The 18,513-nt window shown below is 39.8% G+C and overlaps 3 protein-coding genes across 5 annotated transcripts in view; 1 reads left to right on the forward strand and 2 right to left on the reverse strand.

Annotated features, from left to right (window-relative positions):
- LOC126570716 (protein gustavus) overlaps window positions 1-12,055 on the reverse strand; it is a 46,769-nt gene extending 34,714 nt beyond the window's left edge. Inside the window, exons 1-2 of one of the 3 annotated variants that reach the window (XM_050228688.1) lie at window positions 6,725-6,927; window positions 5,376-5,635 (exon numbers count right to left, since the gene is read on the reverse strand). The gene's annotated coding sequence lies outside the window, so the exon portion shown is untranslated. Of the gene's footprint in view, window positions 1-5,375; window positions 5,643-6,724; window positions 6,928-11,591 lie in introns of those variants that run through there. The other 2 variants (XM_050228690.1, XM_050228689.1) reach the window with 2 other exon arrangements.
- An 899-nt stretch (window positions 12,056-12,954) lies between these two features.
- LOC126570702 (uncharacterized) lies at window positions 12,955-16,214 on the forward strand. The gene is made up of 7 exons (XM_050228659.1): window positions 12,955-13,055; window positions 13,149-13,306; window positions 13,369-13,629; window positions 13,704-13,900; window positions 13,983-14,683; window positions 14,749-14,961; window positions 15,054-16,214. The coding sequence occupies exons 1-7, from the start codon at window positions 13,049-13,051 to the stop codon at window positions 16,211-16,213; spliced, it is 2,697 nt and encodes an 898-aa protein (XP_050084616.1). The 5' UTR covers window positions 12,955-13,048; the 3' UTR covers window position 16,214.
- A 949-nt stretch (window positions 16,215-17,163) lies between these two features.
- Window positions 17,164-18,033, reverse strand: LOC126570725 (probable RNA-binding protein EIF1AD). Its single transcript, XM_050228701.1, has one exon. The coding sequence runs from the start codon at window positions 17,706-17,708 to the stop codon at window positions 17,229-17,231; it is 480 nt and encodes a 159-aa protein (XP_050084658.1). The 5' UTR covers window positions 17,709-18,033; the 3' UTR covers window positions 17,164-17,228.
- Window positions 18,034-18,513: the final 480 nt, after the last annotated feature.

Consider the following 18,513-nt stretch of genomic DNA (forward strand, 5'->3'; position numbering starts at 1 on the left):
TGCTATGTATAGGTTCTCAAGGTTTTAAAGGACCGCCGCAATTGGAACAATTGCAGACTTGACTACCATCGATTTTACCATCAGCTTTCAGACATCGTTAACGACTAAGCAAAACGACGGTTGGCTTTGTTCGTCGATTGACCTACGATGCTTCGATCGTGCATATTGTATCTCTCAAGGACCTTACAGTTACTGTCGTGAAACGAAACGCAATATATTTGCGGTCATGGTTTTCGCCTTTGTTTTAACGATGCTCCAGAACCAGATGCTCCTTCGAGTGAGCGAAAAAGTATATACATAGCAGGAAATGTTTTATGTGTATTAATACATTTGATATATATAGCAAAAACCGTTTAACAAATGATATGACAAAAGCTTGAGAATTTCACATCTTTCCGAAAAAACAAACATTTCAAAAAAGAATACTTACCCCTACTTCTATGCTAAAACCCAGATTGATCCGTGCTTGGCTGCGTACGAGCGAATGCTAACTGAGATCAACAAACTCTTCTCTATATTCGTGACGAAAGGAATACAGAGGAAACGATGGATCCATCGACCAGATCACCAAAAAATTTACGCCCAGTGAAGCTCGAATCCAATCCGTAGGGCTGGTAGAAGAGGGCCTAACGCGGCTGTTGGCACTTTGGGGATTTGGCTTGGGTGTTCCGTGTGGCAAATTTTTAAATTTTGGTTTTCCGTGCCGGTCTGCCGCTCAAGAGCGCCAGCTATCCTTGAAGTGTAAAATTATTCTTAAGCTTCGTTGACCACCAGCAACTACGCTCGATGAGAGAGACTGTTGTGGTTGTATCGCGAAGAAATCAAACGCCACAATGTCTGATAGCTGTGCAACTTCAATTCTTTGGCTGCAGCACGTATCAGTATTAGATACTCAAAATTAATCATGATAATTTTAAAGCTTTATAAATGAAACTCTGAATCATTCAGTAATATACCAATCAGAGGACGAACTCCAGAATGATTCCTTTGTAGGATGATGGTACAGAGTTTTGATCTGATGCTGAAGTGATTAAGAGCACTGGCTCACCTCAAACGAACAGCGTACAGGATGACAAGCTCTACACGAATGAAGCTGAGAAGTAGGAGACATGAAGAAGAACGAAACTAAGACCTTGACTGCGGTCAACGATTTCTTGGTCGATACGTGCTCTCGAGATACAGCACACAGAATCTTAAGAGATGGAATTTTATTCTTCTCATGGCAGCGTATGCTCTCACTCCTTTAAACATCATCTGATCGGCCGGATTCATGGCAGAACGAATGAACCATTGGTCCCAGCTTCCAGCTTGAAGCAATCTTGTTGCGGTTGAACCACGATCTTGAACTTGCAACTTTGCTTTGGTGCCCATGAAACAATCAAGTGCCTCAGGCCAAAATCCGGTGAGGGTCGAACATTGACTAAACAAGATACATAAAACCAATGTTTTCATACCTTTGTTCTCAAATGGTTCTATATATGCTCTAAATAGAGTGTAAAAGAGTGTGTGTGGAGTTCTGTACTTTACTCAGTCGAAACCATACGTACATTGCAACATATCTACTCTCCTATCATTTCACACGTGTCCAATTATGAACAAAAACAACGCAGATATAAAATATATCAAAATATAAACACAGATGTCACATAGAGAAGTATGGATATCACACTATAATGCCCTGCTGCACTCGTCATGTGGGCTATTCTCCAAAAGGAACGCATTCATTACAAACCGAACAACTCGCTTACTCACATCTAATGCTTTAGTTTTGAAGGTTTCCTTCGGGTAATATATTTGAGTAATATATTTGAGATGCACCTTTACAAATGAGGCATCTTCTCAATGCTCCAGAAACCCTGAAGGAAAATTCGCTGATGTACACTACATGTGTGTGCGGGGAAACTTCTCGGAACAAAGAATGTTTTTTTCGGTCGTTGACTGCCCCGAAAGCAGGGGACAGGGCGAATGCACTAGATAGTGAAGCACGAGTAATTGGGCAAATAATTAAAGGGATAGCTAATCCAGCATAGCTCGCACGTGGCCTCAACTGGGCCTTGAAGGCCCACCCTTTCGTGTAAGGCTCGTAGCTAATGGTAAATGTCAGTGTAGTCGTATGGCAAAGAGAAACATCGTCCACCCTAAGTAGAATCGGAACCGGGCGGTTCAATGGTCAGGGCAAGCAACTGGCGGTCCTACTTGCACCCAAATCCCCTGCATTCAATTCTACAGAATGACGACTACCGATCGATATCAATGAAGGGAGGACGGAAACAAAGGGACGAACGCAAGGATAGCAGACTGAATCGGAGTGGAATCCATTCCGTGTTTATGTGAGCGTGTCTGCAGCATCCCATACAAAAAGGGAAAAAGCGCTGCTCACGCACGTTGTATTACATTTTTTTAACCTACTCCTATCTACTACTACTGACCTGGCCGGTACTACAACCTACAACTCCATCTCGATTCGCTGCAACAAAGCACAGTTTGGATTACCATTCATTGTTTGCGTCTGGGAAGCATCCAGGTTCGAGACTATCCTACGAAGTGAAACCGAGAGAATTAAAAATTCTATCGGACAAGAATTGGAAATAGCTGCAGGTGAAATGAGACAAATCTGCCGCATTCGAATTCTCCAGTTAGTAACCGGATCGACGGAACCTATACACACCGAAGAAAAAAGTTTTATGGCTCCAGAAATATTCGAACCATGGATCAGCGGATGCGTATCGGTCGTGCTGACCGCTACACCACGACGCTCGCTTTCGAAACTTCGAGCGTCGTTTAGCGCCATCTGGGGAGGAATTTCGGGGCCGCAATTTTGGCCACCTAGATGGCGCTAGCGGAGAAAAACTGCTCGAGATGTGGACGATTCGAGCAGATCGGAGTTTACGGGCCTGCGGTTCCAGGAGTCGAAGTATTTGAAAATCCGTTTACAGATAACCGACGCCGTGGTGCAGTGGTTAGCACGGCCGATACGCATCCGCTGATTCACGGTTCGATTCTCTGCCAAACATTTTTTTTTACTCTGTGTGGTGTGTTGCTGTGCGATTTTGGCGTGCTCCGTAGAGGAACTGCGCACTACTCTAAGCAACTTAAGGGGTGTTGGTTCACAGAAGCTGCCCTTGAAGGCAACGATCTTAATTTGCATTTGGAACCTTCCGAAGCTTCAATCAGGCTTATGTTTTTTTTATTCTGCCCTTGACCAAGACTAGTTTCTGGTTAAACCTGTTAATCAAAATGGAAAAAAATAACGGAGAGGCAATAAAAATGTGGATTTCAAACTCGTTTTTGCGATCCTTTTCACTCTCAAATTTTCAAATGTTGCTCTCGAAATTCTATTTAAGTATGCAACCTTCATGTCACGAGATAAGGTCAAAACTTGTGTAAAATGCTTAAAGAAATAAATAGTTACAAATGCAAAGAAGTTAATTTCCTAATCGATGTCCAAATCCCATGTTATCTAACTAAAACAGGGAGCAATACCGATCGCACACCATAATAGCAGAACTAGAACAAAGATTCTTAGTGCTTGTAAAAATGGAATGCAATCGGAGTGAATGACCGCCTTTAAAACAATTCAACCATAAAGCGATAACGCTTATCGTTAATCAACGAAACATTTACAAACAGTAACATGAGCCATTTCATTTTAGGAAAGCATCACACTACACAGAAAGGTGTTCAATGCCCAGTTTCTTTTCTTTGATGCTGATAATTCTTGCAAATTGGGATATGGGGCATTAAATGGTGCTATATACAAACATTTATTTTATAAGAAACGGACAGTGTTGTATTTTCCATCCTTCGATAAGAAGCACTAAGGACGTACAATATTTACTAATTTTAGAATCCGATCACATTATGGCACAACAAACATCTTAGCTCTGTAGCGCTAATCATGATTGTATCTCACTATCTTAATTAAGGCGGGACTTTAATTTTTTAATTTTTTTTGTGACACATATTTTTAACATTTTTCCCTAAATGCTGATCGTTTCAAGAACATTGTGTAAATGTTTTGGATCAATCGAAGCAAAACTGACAATGTTACATTTTTTTAAATCCACGTTTCATACAAGGCTCCATGCAGCACGCTACTTTGAAGAGCGTTTCCCAAAACCAACGTTTTCAATGTCGGTACCCATCGTATCGTAAAAACTACAGGATCGATCGATTCGAAATTTTAACGCATAATCAGCACACTCATTGCCAAGTACCCGCGTTGAGATTTCATGAAAATTGTTGATAATTTTTTTAAATATAACTCGTATTTTTTGGAAAATCGTAAAACGCATAATTTTTTGAACTTAAAAAATCTGCCAAAAATCGAAAAATAGGAAATTCAACAAAAACTCGACGGGACTACCTGGATAAACTTATATTTTTTCAAACGAGTACTGATTTGTATTTTTATGATGACCAATCACGCAGCTTCGATGGGCACCGGAAAGAGTATCTTTTCGAAGACACGACTGCCTAAATTTAATGCCATGGATGAAGTATTTAATTAGTGTTCCACAAAATACAGCCAAAAATTCTTGAAAGGTTGTAGTTTAATATGACATTTACTTGAAAAAATAAAGTTGAATATTTCCTTCGTAAAAAATCGTAAAAATATACCGTTTTTGGCCAGAAATTACCAAAGCCCCCCTTAATATAAATATGCCGGATGAAACGGTACACGAGTTAATACTGAAAAAATCCCTGAGAACCTAAGGCCGTTTCTACACTGCGCCAAAATTTTCGCTGCCAAAACGAAACTTATAGGATTCCCATAGAATTCCTATGGGAATATACAAGATTCCTATGGGAATCCAATAAGTTTCGTTTTGGCAGCGAAAATTTTGGCGCAGTGTAGAAACGGTCTTACAGGAGATATTATTTTTCGTCTGGCACTATTGGACCATGCGGTATTATACTAAGATATTGTAAAAAATGCATAATTATAGGAAAACAGCTGCTAAACAAGTAAGCTTTATGATGGAAGAAACTGAAGTTTACCTAACTAAAATAGATCTAAACAGAAAAACCTAGCACTCCTTGTATCAGCCATATTTCACGGTGCCCGTGATGTGTAAGACCGTTTCTACACTGCGCCAAAATTTTCGCTGCCAAAACGAAACTTATTGGATTCCCATAGGAATCTTGTATATTCCCATAGGAATTCTATGGGAATCCTATAAGTTTCGTTTTGGCAGCGAAAATTTTGGCGCAGTGTAGAAACGGCCTAATGGTTTGGTGCAACGTTTAGCGACGTGTAATTGAATGTTTAATGTGATCATTCTTTAATGTAAAAACAAATGGGGCAAATATTTGCAACTATCAAATAGCTCAACTATATTAGTAGAGAAAGCATCACCGGAGGAAATACTCACATTTCGAATGAAGTAATTGGATATCAACAGTAATCCATCGGTAGGCGTTTTGTACGTTTGTGTTTTGGTTTTGAAAGCAAGAATTTTTGAAAGGTAATTACCATTGCACCATTAGGTTTCCTGCTTTTTCACACATTTAGACTAAGTGTAACACTTTTAGTAAAAACACTGTACCACTGAAAACACTGTATCAGTAATAGATAAGCAATATGCACTTTAAACGCATAATGTTCACTTGATCGATATATCATATAACATTTCTACGCTTAAGCAACAAACAAAGAACCTTTATTTCATTGTTCTTCGCGTAACAACGAATGTTACGTGGGAAAGAACAAGCAGAGAAACATCATGCGGTAGTGGCCAATTGGCATACGATTGGCTCACATCGATGATGTTTATAACTATCAGCACTCAAAGCGCACAATTCAGTTTTGGCACATTCCCTCTGATAATTTCGTTCATCGGCAATTCGAACAGGAAACTGCTCAACCTTTACTGCGGGTCGACCTCCATTCTCTTTACGGTATTTCAATCAAACGCTTCTATTAAACTCACACTACACTGTAGACACTATTAACGTGAGACAACTGTGCTTAATGGCATACACACCAGCATTATGACTTGGCTCTTCGCTGACTTGACTTGAAATAGTAGAAATAATCACTTAATTAAATGGCCTGTTGAAAGCTGCAAGTGAATAGAGAAACTAAACGCACGCTTCTACTATATGTAAAAGTAGCAATTGTTTTCTATTGCTTTGTTAAATTATTGTTTTTTTTTTAAAGCGAACCACCCTGAAGCTTTATTAAAATAAGCAGGTAGTGGTGTGCACGCGGCAAAAAATCGGAACCCTGATTCCACCGGCAAAAAAATCGGAAAACAATCCGGAAAAGATTGCGAGACCTGTTTTCCCCATTTCTAGGAGAAAGGATACTCCCTGGAGGGACACCGCCGGTTTCAAGATCTTAAACAAATCACCAGTATGTTGTAGACTCCTCAAACAATATCAATGTGCCCCTTGAGAGAGTCTTCCCGTTATATTTTACCCTCCAAGATGACCTATACCGATTTCGCAACAACTTCCATCATATAAAGCTTCTGGTAAAACTACAGAAGAGCAATCGGTATGGGTTAATTATAGTCAGTTTCCTTGGTGGAGTACATGTACAATCATGATCAACTGCATCAGCTGTTGGCACATTCAGAACACACAGCAGAAAGAGATAAGAGGTAAGCAAACAGCATCGCAATAGCAGCATATCACTAAAAGCTCAAAATCTCTTTTCAGCTTCTTCAAATGAGACGACGAATCACTGCCTGTCCGCAAGATCAGAATAAAGACCAACCCTTTACATGAGTAGGCGATCTTGAGACACACAACGACAGGTTTTGTGAGGCATTCACCCTCTTCCAATCCACGTTCAGACAAAGTACAACACGCACAGCTACACAGTACAAATATCGCTTCAAGCTTGGCTGCGGAAGTGCCTAGTGATCGCACACGCATGCCAAACGAAGAACTGAAACTGTTCAGTGGGACGGTAGACACCAATGCTGCTTGAGGTTGCAAGCGGGCGAACATCGATCCATTCGCGGCCATTGTGTACACAAACGATCTTGGGACCCGTTTTCCATGATTCTCGGTAGCATTCAGATAGGATGTCACAACTACAATCGCAACAACAGCAACAACAACTTCTTATCATCGTTGCTCCTACAAAAAGTTACACAACGATTACTAGAGCTGATGCATTTGCTCGGATGAGCCACGCTTTGCTGGATTACAATGCGATTAGATTGAGACGCGGATTCAGATGTAAGATTAGCTGTATGTCGACCTGTGAAGAATGATCGTTATGTTTTGTGTGTAAAGATGAGAGATTATGTTTGACCACGTTGCTAGTCGTAGCCTAAAAAAAGAGGCTGCAAACACTACACCAATACCAAGTATGTCCGTGAAGTGAGGTCAAGTCTAGGAAACAACGTGAACGTGAATTCTTTTTGCTGCACACAAAATTGCCTGCTTATCAACGAAATACGTAACATACTAACAAACAACGAACAACATCAAACTGAAATGCAACGCTGCAGCAGGTCATTGTTGGTGGTGAATCTCTCACAAACGAAGTAATATGCACCTAGCCACTGGTGCGACATTATTTTATTAAAAAATCAACATTAAACCATGCGAAATGTAGAATCAATAAAGTTGTGGTAATTACAGTGACGGAAGCTATTAGAAAACTAATAAAACTTTTCCTGTAATGTTTCCAAAAGTCTATAGAAATTATCTAACATGCATCACTGTTATTTGAATAAGCGTTACCGAGAAGTAGCAGAAGGGTAATTTACACACCCGCAAAGACGGTGGTCGAGCCACGAGAAATCTAGGCAAGTATGGCAAGAAACGTGACACTTGGCATCAAAAATGATGAGCTAGCAGAACAGCAAGGCCATCGACGTTAACAGGTTGTAGTACCGGCCAGGTCAGTGTTAGTGCGCGTGCGGACTCCTGAATGGATAACTCCACCGTTAGCACTGGAGTGTTCGAAGGAAATGCTCCAAGATTGTTTAACCTTTGTCAGGGCTTTAGCTGAGTTTCGATTGTGCAAATATCTTCATAGTATGTGTATGATTTGCTTTAAGGCTCTTAAGAAAATCAATTCCGAAAAGCTGAACGGCGACAATGATATTATTTCTGCTCCCACTGATGTTTGCGATCGTGCGAGCGTGTTGACATTGGCATCGAGACATACTAACTAATGCTGCCTTTTTATGCGGTCGACAACAAATTATTGGCACCCATCCTTGGCCTACACGATTCGTCATGGCCAACAAGCGAAAGCAACATATGTTCTCATAGTGTGGTTTGATTTTATTCTTTACCGTGATTTTATTTTTTTTATTTTATTCGTCTTTCATTCTTCATCGGTCTTCATTGGAGACCGATGACAGTGGTATCTAGAACCGTCATAAACAAAAACTACATAAACGGAACTTTTTGCATCTTAAACTGAATAATCAAGGCAAAGGAAAAATCTATTCAGTGCGTTTTCATACGTTTTTCAAAATGTATGGAATATTTCGGATCCTGTGTGCCTCGGTTTTTTTATAATTGCCATGTGCCGAAAGGCGCTAAGCGTTTTAATTCATTTTCGGCTTGAGAGACTCCTCTGAAACGGCAGGTGAATAATCCGTTGTACTGAAACTCGCTAATGGAATCAGCAACTCATAAGGCTTTAAAAAGCAACGATTCCTTGTTCAACAGATATAAACATCGCCAAATGAGTAGCAAATTATTTAAATCATAGTTTAAAAAAAAACTTTGTAACACAGTCGTTAGCCAAGTCTGTGGACGTTGCATGCATACTCATCCTTCACTGACACCCAGGCGCACATGTATTCTAACCGGTAATGCTTTAAGAGGCGCGATCTAACCAATCGCCACCATGACCTACTTTTCGTTCCAACGACACTACGAGTCAGTAAACGAACTATCTCTATTCGCTTTTGCGGGTCGCATTTCTCAACTAGCAATATCGACAACATACGATACTTGCACTGCAACTGGGTCGGTCACAACGCCGTACATGATGCAATTCTTTTATAGGATTTTATGCTAGTAAATGTTGCACGCTTTAATGAAACAGTCCAATAGTGGTTGCCAACCTAACTAACGGCTCAACATCAATTGACTCAGAAACAGTCACCAGGTTCTAGTCCCGCTCAACCTAGTCACCTAAGCAACAGCATGAATAGCTTACCAAAGTTGACACAAAACATCGAAAACGAACTACGAAAACTAGTTCTGATCTCATCACCACCATCTCCAGCATCGACCTCGTGCAAGACCAGAAGTGTCGGTCGACCACATCACGTTTGCGCAAGGAAAACAAGTATTCGTCCAAGTATCTGTTTCATGTTCTACTGATCTAAGGAAACGAGTTGCGATGCCATTTAGCCAACAATATAGTCGATCTTTGGAAACTAAGAACTTGTTTAGTAAATGATTGCGGAAACGTAAATTTTCAGCCTCTGTATTAGGGAAGGGGGAAGAGTGTAAAAGTATTATTTTATCAGTTAAAAGGCGACGCGTACAGAGAGCACGTACAGTCATACACAAGCATCGAATGAAAACGAAATCGAGGGCATACTAGGTCGATCAATATCATACCGTAAGATGACGATGGAACTAGCTTTTGGCTCAACAGATAGGTAACATAGCAGTTGAACGCAATTGCACTACTACGCACAGGATCCAAAAAGTGAAAGGTTGTTCAGATACATCCTCCGACAATCATTTAGGAGAAGGGCACTACAGATTAAGCGGGAGAATGATGTAGTAGCGTAGTAGTAGTTAAAATATACGGTACTATATTTGGGTCGCTTACTTACGATCCCTTTTGGCCATTGCCAAGAAGCAGGCTAAAGGAGCATAGCGGCGATAGCATTTTTATTTAACAACTATCAACAAATGGTTGAAATAAAGTTGCGGTACAAATATAAAAATATATTTCTTATCAAAAATGTAAAAACAGCGGCGAGATATTGAGTAACCTAAAAATCCATGATTTCTTCCATCTTGATATGCAAACCTACTCTAATATGTGCGGTAACATGAATTAATGCATCAGCGACATAGGACATCCCTCTCCACAATCAAATGTTACAATTAGTAAAAAAGTTACAATCAGTAAAAATCGAGTTTAAAGTATCAAGTAAAGTTTCTTCTGTTTTCTTTACTACTTTACATTATTCGTAATATCCACAAAAAGGAATTGATCTGCCCATATTTCGTGGAAATGGCATAGACATTTATTTTTAAATTGACTTTTTAAGGGCATTGGTTTAAGCTTCGCACAATGTATACTATCCCTTATTCAATATTTTGCTATCGCGTTCTTTAGCACTCTTAATGTATACTTATCAAAGAAAAGTCAGTTGTTTGTTTTGAGCGTTATCACTAATGAACTGGAAGAACAAGGCATAAGCTACCAAACTAGAGTGATCGTGAGGATCCTCACCTCATCCAGCGAACTGATTACCATGTGCCTTCTTGTAGACTTACGCACTGGCCTAGTTTCTATTTGTATACACAGCTATGTAATGAAAAAGGTAAGCGTGTAAACTATATACCATTCACAGTATACTCAACAGTGAAACAGTGACTATCCAAATGGTAGTAAACTTTAACACTCAAGTTTGAGTCAATTTTAGAATTCAATTTTTGATAATTGAATGCATATCTTTTCCGACCTTTCACGCCGGTCCTGTATTTATTCTCCATTTCTTAAAGAAATTCTGATTTTTATTTCCAATAATTACTATTGGGCATTAATAAAATGGCTGCAAGCGTATATTGGCTTCGCCGCAAAACTGCACCGTACAAAACTATGACCAAAATTTGTAAAAAAGTACAAAAAACCAAGAAAGAAAGCAAATCAACTATCGATCATCGGATGTTGCTTTTAACATAACTACATGGTTAGCAATACAATGGTATACAAATCTTTCTGACAAAGCCAAAATGTATTTTATACTCCTTCCAATGAAACGTAAGTCTCTTTAAGCACATCAATCGACCGGCCCTTTTCGCCAACGGTTCATGAATGTCAGTGCTTGCATCGATTTATCAGTATTATCAATAGCTTACCCAGAAGCGTGACATTGTTGGTTTACGTTATAGAGATGCAGATATCAGAAGGTGATATGCAAAACTGACGCTTTGTGTCTGCTTGCTTGCTTACGTATAAAATGTTTGGCCTCTAATACTGGCCCGGCGATCTTACATACTTGTTAATGTTGAATCTCCCTTGGGATAGGATGTTCATAGTATCGTAAATGATTTTCTCGGTTTCCCCTCCACCAGCTTAACAAATTCCAAGCCTAGAGACGGAGACGGACGGCACTTGTCCGCTTGACATCGATTCAATGCAATAAATCATTATTGCTTACCATTGAGGACGGTTCAGCACAAATTAGCATAGTTTACATATCATTCGAAATTCATTGAATGCACAGACACTTCGATTCGGTGCAAGGCCATACAAAACGTGCGTTACAGTTGCAGAGTCAGCTTGAAATTGGAATAGCTTGCTCATACAGCGGGTGCCGGTGCGTAAATATTATCCCGTACCCGCTCTTTTCGAAGGGGAAACAAGGGAATTGAACAAAAAACTTCGAGAGGATGGGAAATGAGAAAGTGGGCCAAACCTTCTTCTCGGATGCACGGGGACTCGTCACTCGTTGAAGCATGCGTAGATTCACCTCTTCCATTAGATCACAAATAATTTTCTTTGTAAATTTGTTTGCCAACTAACGAACAAGAGTCTTTTGTAGAGTAAATCAAACTTTTTTTAAATTGCGTAAAGTGTACAGGGTTGATTAGGTCGCAAAAAACCTTGCCTCTCCATGGCCGGCCAAACACTGCTCAAATAACACTGCCTTGTGAATACTGCCACTTCCTATACGTTCTGTTCTATTTGCAAATCCACTAAACACAACACCACGGTTCGAAGAAGCGCCCACTGAACAGCTGATAGAACTGATGGAAGTGGCCTGATTTCGCGGTAGCGAGCCCGGCACTGACACACTTTAACACAGGAAATTCACACACAGCAGCTTTCACTTCTTACTTTAAATTTTGGAGCTCGGCAAAAGGCACAAAAGCACGAAACAGCTAGCGGGAACACCACCGCCACGGGAAAAAAACGTCCAGCACCGACAACGTCGAAGAAGCTAAAAACTAAAAACTGAACTAGTATCTGGCTGAGGCCTATAGCAGGAACCGGATTGGGCCGGTAAAAGTATGGCGATTTTTTTTAGAATCTGTATTATTGTCTTTTCTGTCTTGATTGATGTAAAAAATGCAGAGAATACTCATTAAACTTCCCATTTTCCGGGAAAAATGAGAAAATTCATTTTGATTTTCCACTTGTTTTTCACGCTCATGCTCGTTCATACTTTGTTCGTACGCAAAATCCTGCATTTGTGTCCGATCAATAGCACAGACATCATCAATCTCATCCCTAAATGTTAAGGACAACATTTCTAGCCAAACCATGGGAAAACTTCGGAAAAACACAGGAAAATCTTCGTCCTCAATCACGGAACCTGACTGTGTAAACGGGAATTGTCGTTTTTAAACTCCCAAGCAAAGTGTCGATAGGAAACAGTTGAAGTCATCCCGAACAAAATCGCGACTCATTTTTCTAATCCTGTATAATGCGTAAATTGCTTTCAATTAACTTAAAGGACAAGAGTGGAACGAAAGAAATCACGGATCACCAATTTCACGAAACGCGACTCGAGTTTGTTAGCAAATAGGAGAGCCGGAATCCGCTTCGCGAAACTCTGAGGGGCCTCGAACCAAAGTGTCTGCTCGACAAAACTGCTCGACTTCATTTCAAGCAGCGAACCCGGCCCGCTAAACAGAAACGGCTGTTTTTCCAACTTATTTCGAGCACTCCACTTTGACAGCTGCTGAAGTCCAATATGGCGGCGATGACTTCACCTGGTTAATTGACACATCTTGGCCTACAAAATTATCTCCAAATTCTGTGCAGTGTGTACACGGGGTAACAAGGACGCAAGTCCTGGACTCGTAACAAAGTGGTGGACCTATCAAAGCAAAACGCTTGCAGTGTATACAGTGGCATCTTAGAGCACGAATGAAAAGTACTTTTTCGTTTAATTAAGGATTGCGTTGAGGTCCTAGGTGCCTATTATTATCCTGCTAAAAAAAACAAAATGTTTTGATCCTGTTTGTAGATTCCGACAGCACCATGCCACCGACTTTGGTTCTGGCGAAGAAATCGTTAAAGAAGGTTCCACGGGTGGAAGATGCCCCGCAATACAAGAGCATCAATTTAGATGAGAATGACCTTCAGAAGCTTGATAATATCGACTGCTATCTGAAAATTGAAAAGGTATGTTCAATGGTAGACATGCTGAAAGTCACTGTTTTAAAATAGCTATCGTTACAATCCAGCTCTCTCTTAGCAAAAATCAACTTCTACGAATGTACGGCGTGTGTCGATTGCATTGCTTGCGAGAACTGAATTTGTCGTTCAATGGTATATTAACCATTGAGGGACTGAAAGATTTAGTGCATTTAACTTACCTAAACCTGGAGTGTAACAACATTAAGACAATAGAGCATTTGAACACTAATGTAAATCTACAGACGTTGAACTTGGCAGAGAACAGCATTACGAGTGTTTCTGATATTTCTTCTTTAAAAAAACTGAAGGTTTGTTTTGATAATTAATATAAACAGATTCTTGTAGGCATACGATACTTTTAATGAGGTAATATCGTTTACAGGATCTTTTTCTGAATGGAAACAAGATTTCGCATTTAAGACAATGCGATAAATACTTACCTACATCTTTGGAAACGCTAACGCTAGCGAAGAACAACATTTGCGATCTCAACGAGATATGCACGTTAGCCCACCTTAATAATCTTAACAGCATCACGATAGCCGACAACCCATGCGTTCAAATGGCTGGGAATGCGGTGTAAGTATTCGAAAAGAATAACGTCACGGGTTCAATGAAATGACACCACCGGTTTCATCAATTTTACAATAATCTTCTACAGCGGATTCGATTATCGCCCCTTTGTGCTCAACTGGTGTATGAGCTTGAAGCATATAGATGGTTTTATAGTTACTGCCATAGAAAGTCTAAAAGCCGAGTGGCTATACAGCCAAGGTCGAGGTCGCCAATTTCGCGTCGGTGAACAAACCGCTTTATCACGTTATTTGAGTAGCGTTTGCCCCCTTTCTGGCGAAGCGTTGGAAAACCAGAATGAAAGAAAGTTGAGGCTTATTCTCAGCAAAGCACAACAGCATCAACGCCAGTTGCAGGAGCAAACTACACAAGGAAGCGATGTGGCAAGCCAATCGGTTAACAATTCCCCTTCATCGCTACGCCGGAAAGGACAAACCACTCGCATTCAGTCACCTCGCGTTATGAGACTTAGTGGACGACAAAACTCCCCAGATGCGATGTCTAATAGCTACCATGGCAACCTTTCGTCAAATAACTCCTTGTCCTCTGGTAGTCAAAACGAAAATTCAGGAGGAAGTTCACAATTGTTTGAATTGACTAGATCATTGATCGACAATATCACTTCGGATGAAAACATTATGTCACAAAGTTTGGACCCGAATATGCTGGCTGCCAACAACGGAGGAGTAGCAATTTCTACCAGCTCTATTATATCCCGATCGATGAACGAAACAGTTGTTTCGAACAAACAACAAACTTCTTCAAATCACGATTCAATACTATACACTGGTGCGTAAATTGTGTTTGTTTAAACTTGGTTTTTTTTATAACAGCTGTTTGCATGTTCTTGCTAGATCATGCACCGTCGTCATCCTTGCCAATAATGTTGAGCGATGGTCCGCTGACTGCCGCTTCAAAGATGGTACCGGTGCCGGAGTCTCTGATGAGTCCTGATTGCGCTCCCAGTGCAGCAAGTGCAGCCAGCATTGTTCAACGCAGTTTGCAAAACTGCAATCAGCAAACTCAACCACAAACTCCCCAAATACCAAAGGCTCTCAAAATGAAAGGTAAAGTGAATGGTGGAAACCTCTATTGTAAACTGGTATTCTATTCTTCTCTATTGTTTTATCATGTAACTACTGTGTTGTTTCGTTTTTAGACATTAATCGATCGACGGGTCCAATTGGTAGTCCTTTTTCAGTTATGAAGGGAGGGAGTCCACGCAAAACGTCTACCTCTTCTGCGGTAGGAAATGGATGTATACCTGATTCGCAACCAGTTTCGTCCCAATCCAAGTGTTTCGTTGAGCCCCCAACTTCTTCGGAATGTGATTCAAGCAATGTTGTCAGCTCTGATGATGAAAGCGAAACAGTCCATGTTGAAAAGCTGCAAAATATTCGTCATAAAATAGCTCAACAAAAGTTATCGCCGCAATGTTGCGTTAAAACCAACGGAAACTTATCGCAGTCTACAAAAGAATCGATAGATGATGAAGAAAAGAAAACAGTCGAAAATTCAGCGATTTTCATTCAAAAGTTTTGGCGCGGCTATATTGATCGAAAACGTATTTGCGGTATGGTAGAGAAACTGTATCACAAGCGCACTAACGACCATATTATGCAGTTGACAAAAGATATGCAAATAACTAAGCATCAATTAGAGACTGGTCACAAAATTCAGCAACTGCAAATGCAAGCTTTGCGGCAGCTGTGGCGAAAGGTTTCATTGATTAATCAAAATGGAAAATTCGCTGACTCTTGTGGGCAACGACAAGTTTCCGAAAAAGAAAATGTAGCTAGAGAGTTTACGCCGGTACGACCGGTAGACAATTCTCATGAGAATGGGGGAACTTCTCTTAATGATCTTACCAAATCTTGTTCGATGCTAATGGATCAAGTACAGCTACTCCAGAGTGCCGTGCAAGATATTGTTAGATGCATGCAGTTTTTGATACAGCAGTCAACGCAGTGCAATATTGAAACTCAAACGGATATCATTGCGGTACATTCTCCCCAGGAAGAGGACACTTCTTTCCCGTTCCAAATATCGGATGTACCTAGTAAGAATCTTAATTATTCCAAACAAGGTACAGTATTAATGTGCAAGTTGCCAAGACCGTCTACCCTGCCGATAACAGAAACTTCAACGAAAACTGATCTGGGTCAGAAATTAAATGACGAAGAATCTATCTCTGTTGTATATGAGATTGTCCAACCTCAGGCAAATGTAACGAAAAGTGAATATGAAGAATGTGGATCTATGCAAAGAATAGCTAAAGAGGAAACAACAATAGCAGACACAAACCAGGACGAGGAGTAAATCATATTGATATTGATATATATATATATATATATATATATATATATATATATATATATATATATATATATATATTGATTTTCCATAATCCCACAATAATAGATATGTTTGCAACCATTTCTTGATTATTTTTGTGGTAGTTTATTTATTAAACCTTACTTCTGTAGGTAATTATACTGTATTTTCTTCATTTGTATTTTTTCTCCAATGAGCATTTTTTTTATAAAAGCCTTTTTTCTATTCTATATTCTATATATTTTTTTTTCTTTAACTTAAAGTACCGTCACGTTTTAAATGTTACTCATTCAGAAGGCAACATGTTATTGTTTATCATGGTTATTCTTTCAATAAGATTATCTAAAATTTTGAGTTCCTTTCTTACGATTGAAAGATGTATGAAGATAGAAGAATTAGTCCTAAGCAATATTAATCTTCAGAGTGAAACATCACTTCAGTATGATCTCCTACTGTTTTGTATGAGTAGATCTTAAAAATCTGCTCTTATACTATGAGTTTTTTGGATTTGATAAATTCTGATGATCCTTATTGTAAGTAGAAAAAAGTATGTAATTACTACAGACATTTTATCTTAATCAGCATACGTTAAACAGGCATTTCAAGTTTAACGAAACAGTATTTTATAATATATTATTATTTCATGCCTAGAAAGAGATTTACAGAGATGTCGAATATTGTGAAAACCCAAACCGAATACAATATCGAATATGATGCTTCTACTTGTATTTCCATCTTACCGTGAAATTGCTTCAAGATAGCGCAAAATTGGATTTGTAAGTTCAGTGAAAGATGTACTACATCAAAGTTGCATGTGCTCTGCTATGCTCCTTTCATGTTCCGAGTTTCTAAAGGTATTAAATACCAAAACCAATAAACAAAACAGAACGTATTCCAGTTATCGTTTCTTTCTGATCGGGAATAATATTCAGATATAATTTTTTGCCATAGTCAGTTGCATTTTCTTAAACAAAGTATCATATTTGTAAACCGTTTCATTTCAGGCGTTGTTGCAACTGAAGATATTTACACTATCAACGCGTTCGTCCTCATCGTCGTCGTCTTCGGATTCATGATTGACCAAGAATTTACGATTCGTGTTTTGTATCAGTCCATGCTCGTCCACTTCGTGATTTTGCTGGCGCTGTTTTATAAACTTCGCCGGCCAAACTCCTTCTTTTTCGAACGCCTTTATGTGCTCCTGTGTCAGTATGCGGCAAATTTCTCCTTTCACCTTGTTACCTTCTTCGATAGTTTCGACTAGCACGAAATCGCCACGCTTGACCCAAACATTCTTCCGGAACTTCATCGGCATCGAAACAAGATACTGCTCGTTGCTTTCTTGGCCCGATAGTACTTCGTGCAAGTTATTGCCACGACTTGCAACGATTTTTACGATCTGTTGGTTTGCCTTGGGCAAATCGAAATCATTTGTTGCCTGTTCTTTCAATACGTGTTTAATTTTGGTCACACGAGACATTCTTTACCCGCACATCCAAAGACCCGGTTAGATAAGATTCTGCTTTGTGTGCTGTACGATCAGCAGCTGGAATCTAAGGTTCAAAGCCCAGATGAATTGTAAAATGTTGATTCACATATCCGTTGGTTAATTACTAAGCATTTCCAACGATTCCCAAACAAACGAATTTTAGCTGGTCCGGTTAAGTGTAAGTGGTAAGGAAGGCACTAACTGCACGGGCGCAGATGTTCCAGATGCGGATTTGAGGTGGTCCGATTCCGTTCGTTCCCGTAGGTAGCTAAAGAGGTTCTCTCTAAATCTAAAAGTCTTATTTGCAGTGCATTTAGTCGCCTGCAAGGAGAAACCGATCGTTAATAAAAGATCTTTGCAGTAGCACGAAGCTTTCTACTTGCCGGTGCGGTTTACTTGCAAGCCTTGGACCGGCGTCCGGATCTCGGCCTCGGAGGTTTGTGTGTTCTTTGCTCTGGATAGGAGTCGGTCCTCACGGCGTTGCAAACAGATTTAGATTCCTTTACCGGCCATCCGGGGTGCCGTGGTTCTGTGGTTTTTCCCTTATCACCTTTATTCTCGTTAAACCGAGCTAAAAACTAACAAAAACAACTTTTTCTACGCGTTTTTCACGGCGGGAGCTGAGAAAAAGAAGAAGAAAACGAGAAGAACAAAACAAAGAATACTGCTCATATTTCATCGATCATCACTGTAGACAAACGTTTATGAAGGTCACGTTGAAATCGCGTTGCATTTGAAGCACGCTTGATTGTATATACCAAAAAAACGATAAAAACAGAAACGATAAAAACCACTA

The sequence above is a fragment of the Anopheles aquasalis genome, chromosome 2 (assembly GCF_943734665.1).
Source record: "Anopheles aquasalis chromosome 2, idAnoAquaMG_Q_19, whole genome shotgun sequence".
NCBI classification, from domain to species: domain Eukaryota; kingdom Metazoa; phylum Arthropoda; class Insecta; order Diptera; family Culicidae; genus Anopheles; species Anopheles aquasalis.

What these genes read in the sequence shown, in the direction of transcription:
- LOC126570702 (XM_050228659.1), top strand. An exon ending in GCTATCTGAAAATTGAAAAG is followed by an intron (nt 13,307 to 13,368) that starts GTATGTTCAATG and finishes GTTACAATCCAG; the next exon opens with CTCTCTCTTAGCAAAAATCA. An exon ending in CGATTCAATACTATACACTG is followed by an intron (nt 14,684 to 14,748) that starts GTGCGTAAATTG and finishes TGTTCTTGCTAG; the next exon opens with ATCATGCACCGTCGTCATCC.
- LOC126570725 (XM_050228701.1), bottom strand. Translation starts at nt 17,708, where the DNA reads ATGTCTCGTGTGACCAAAATTAAACACGTATTGAAAGAACAGGCAACA.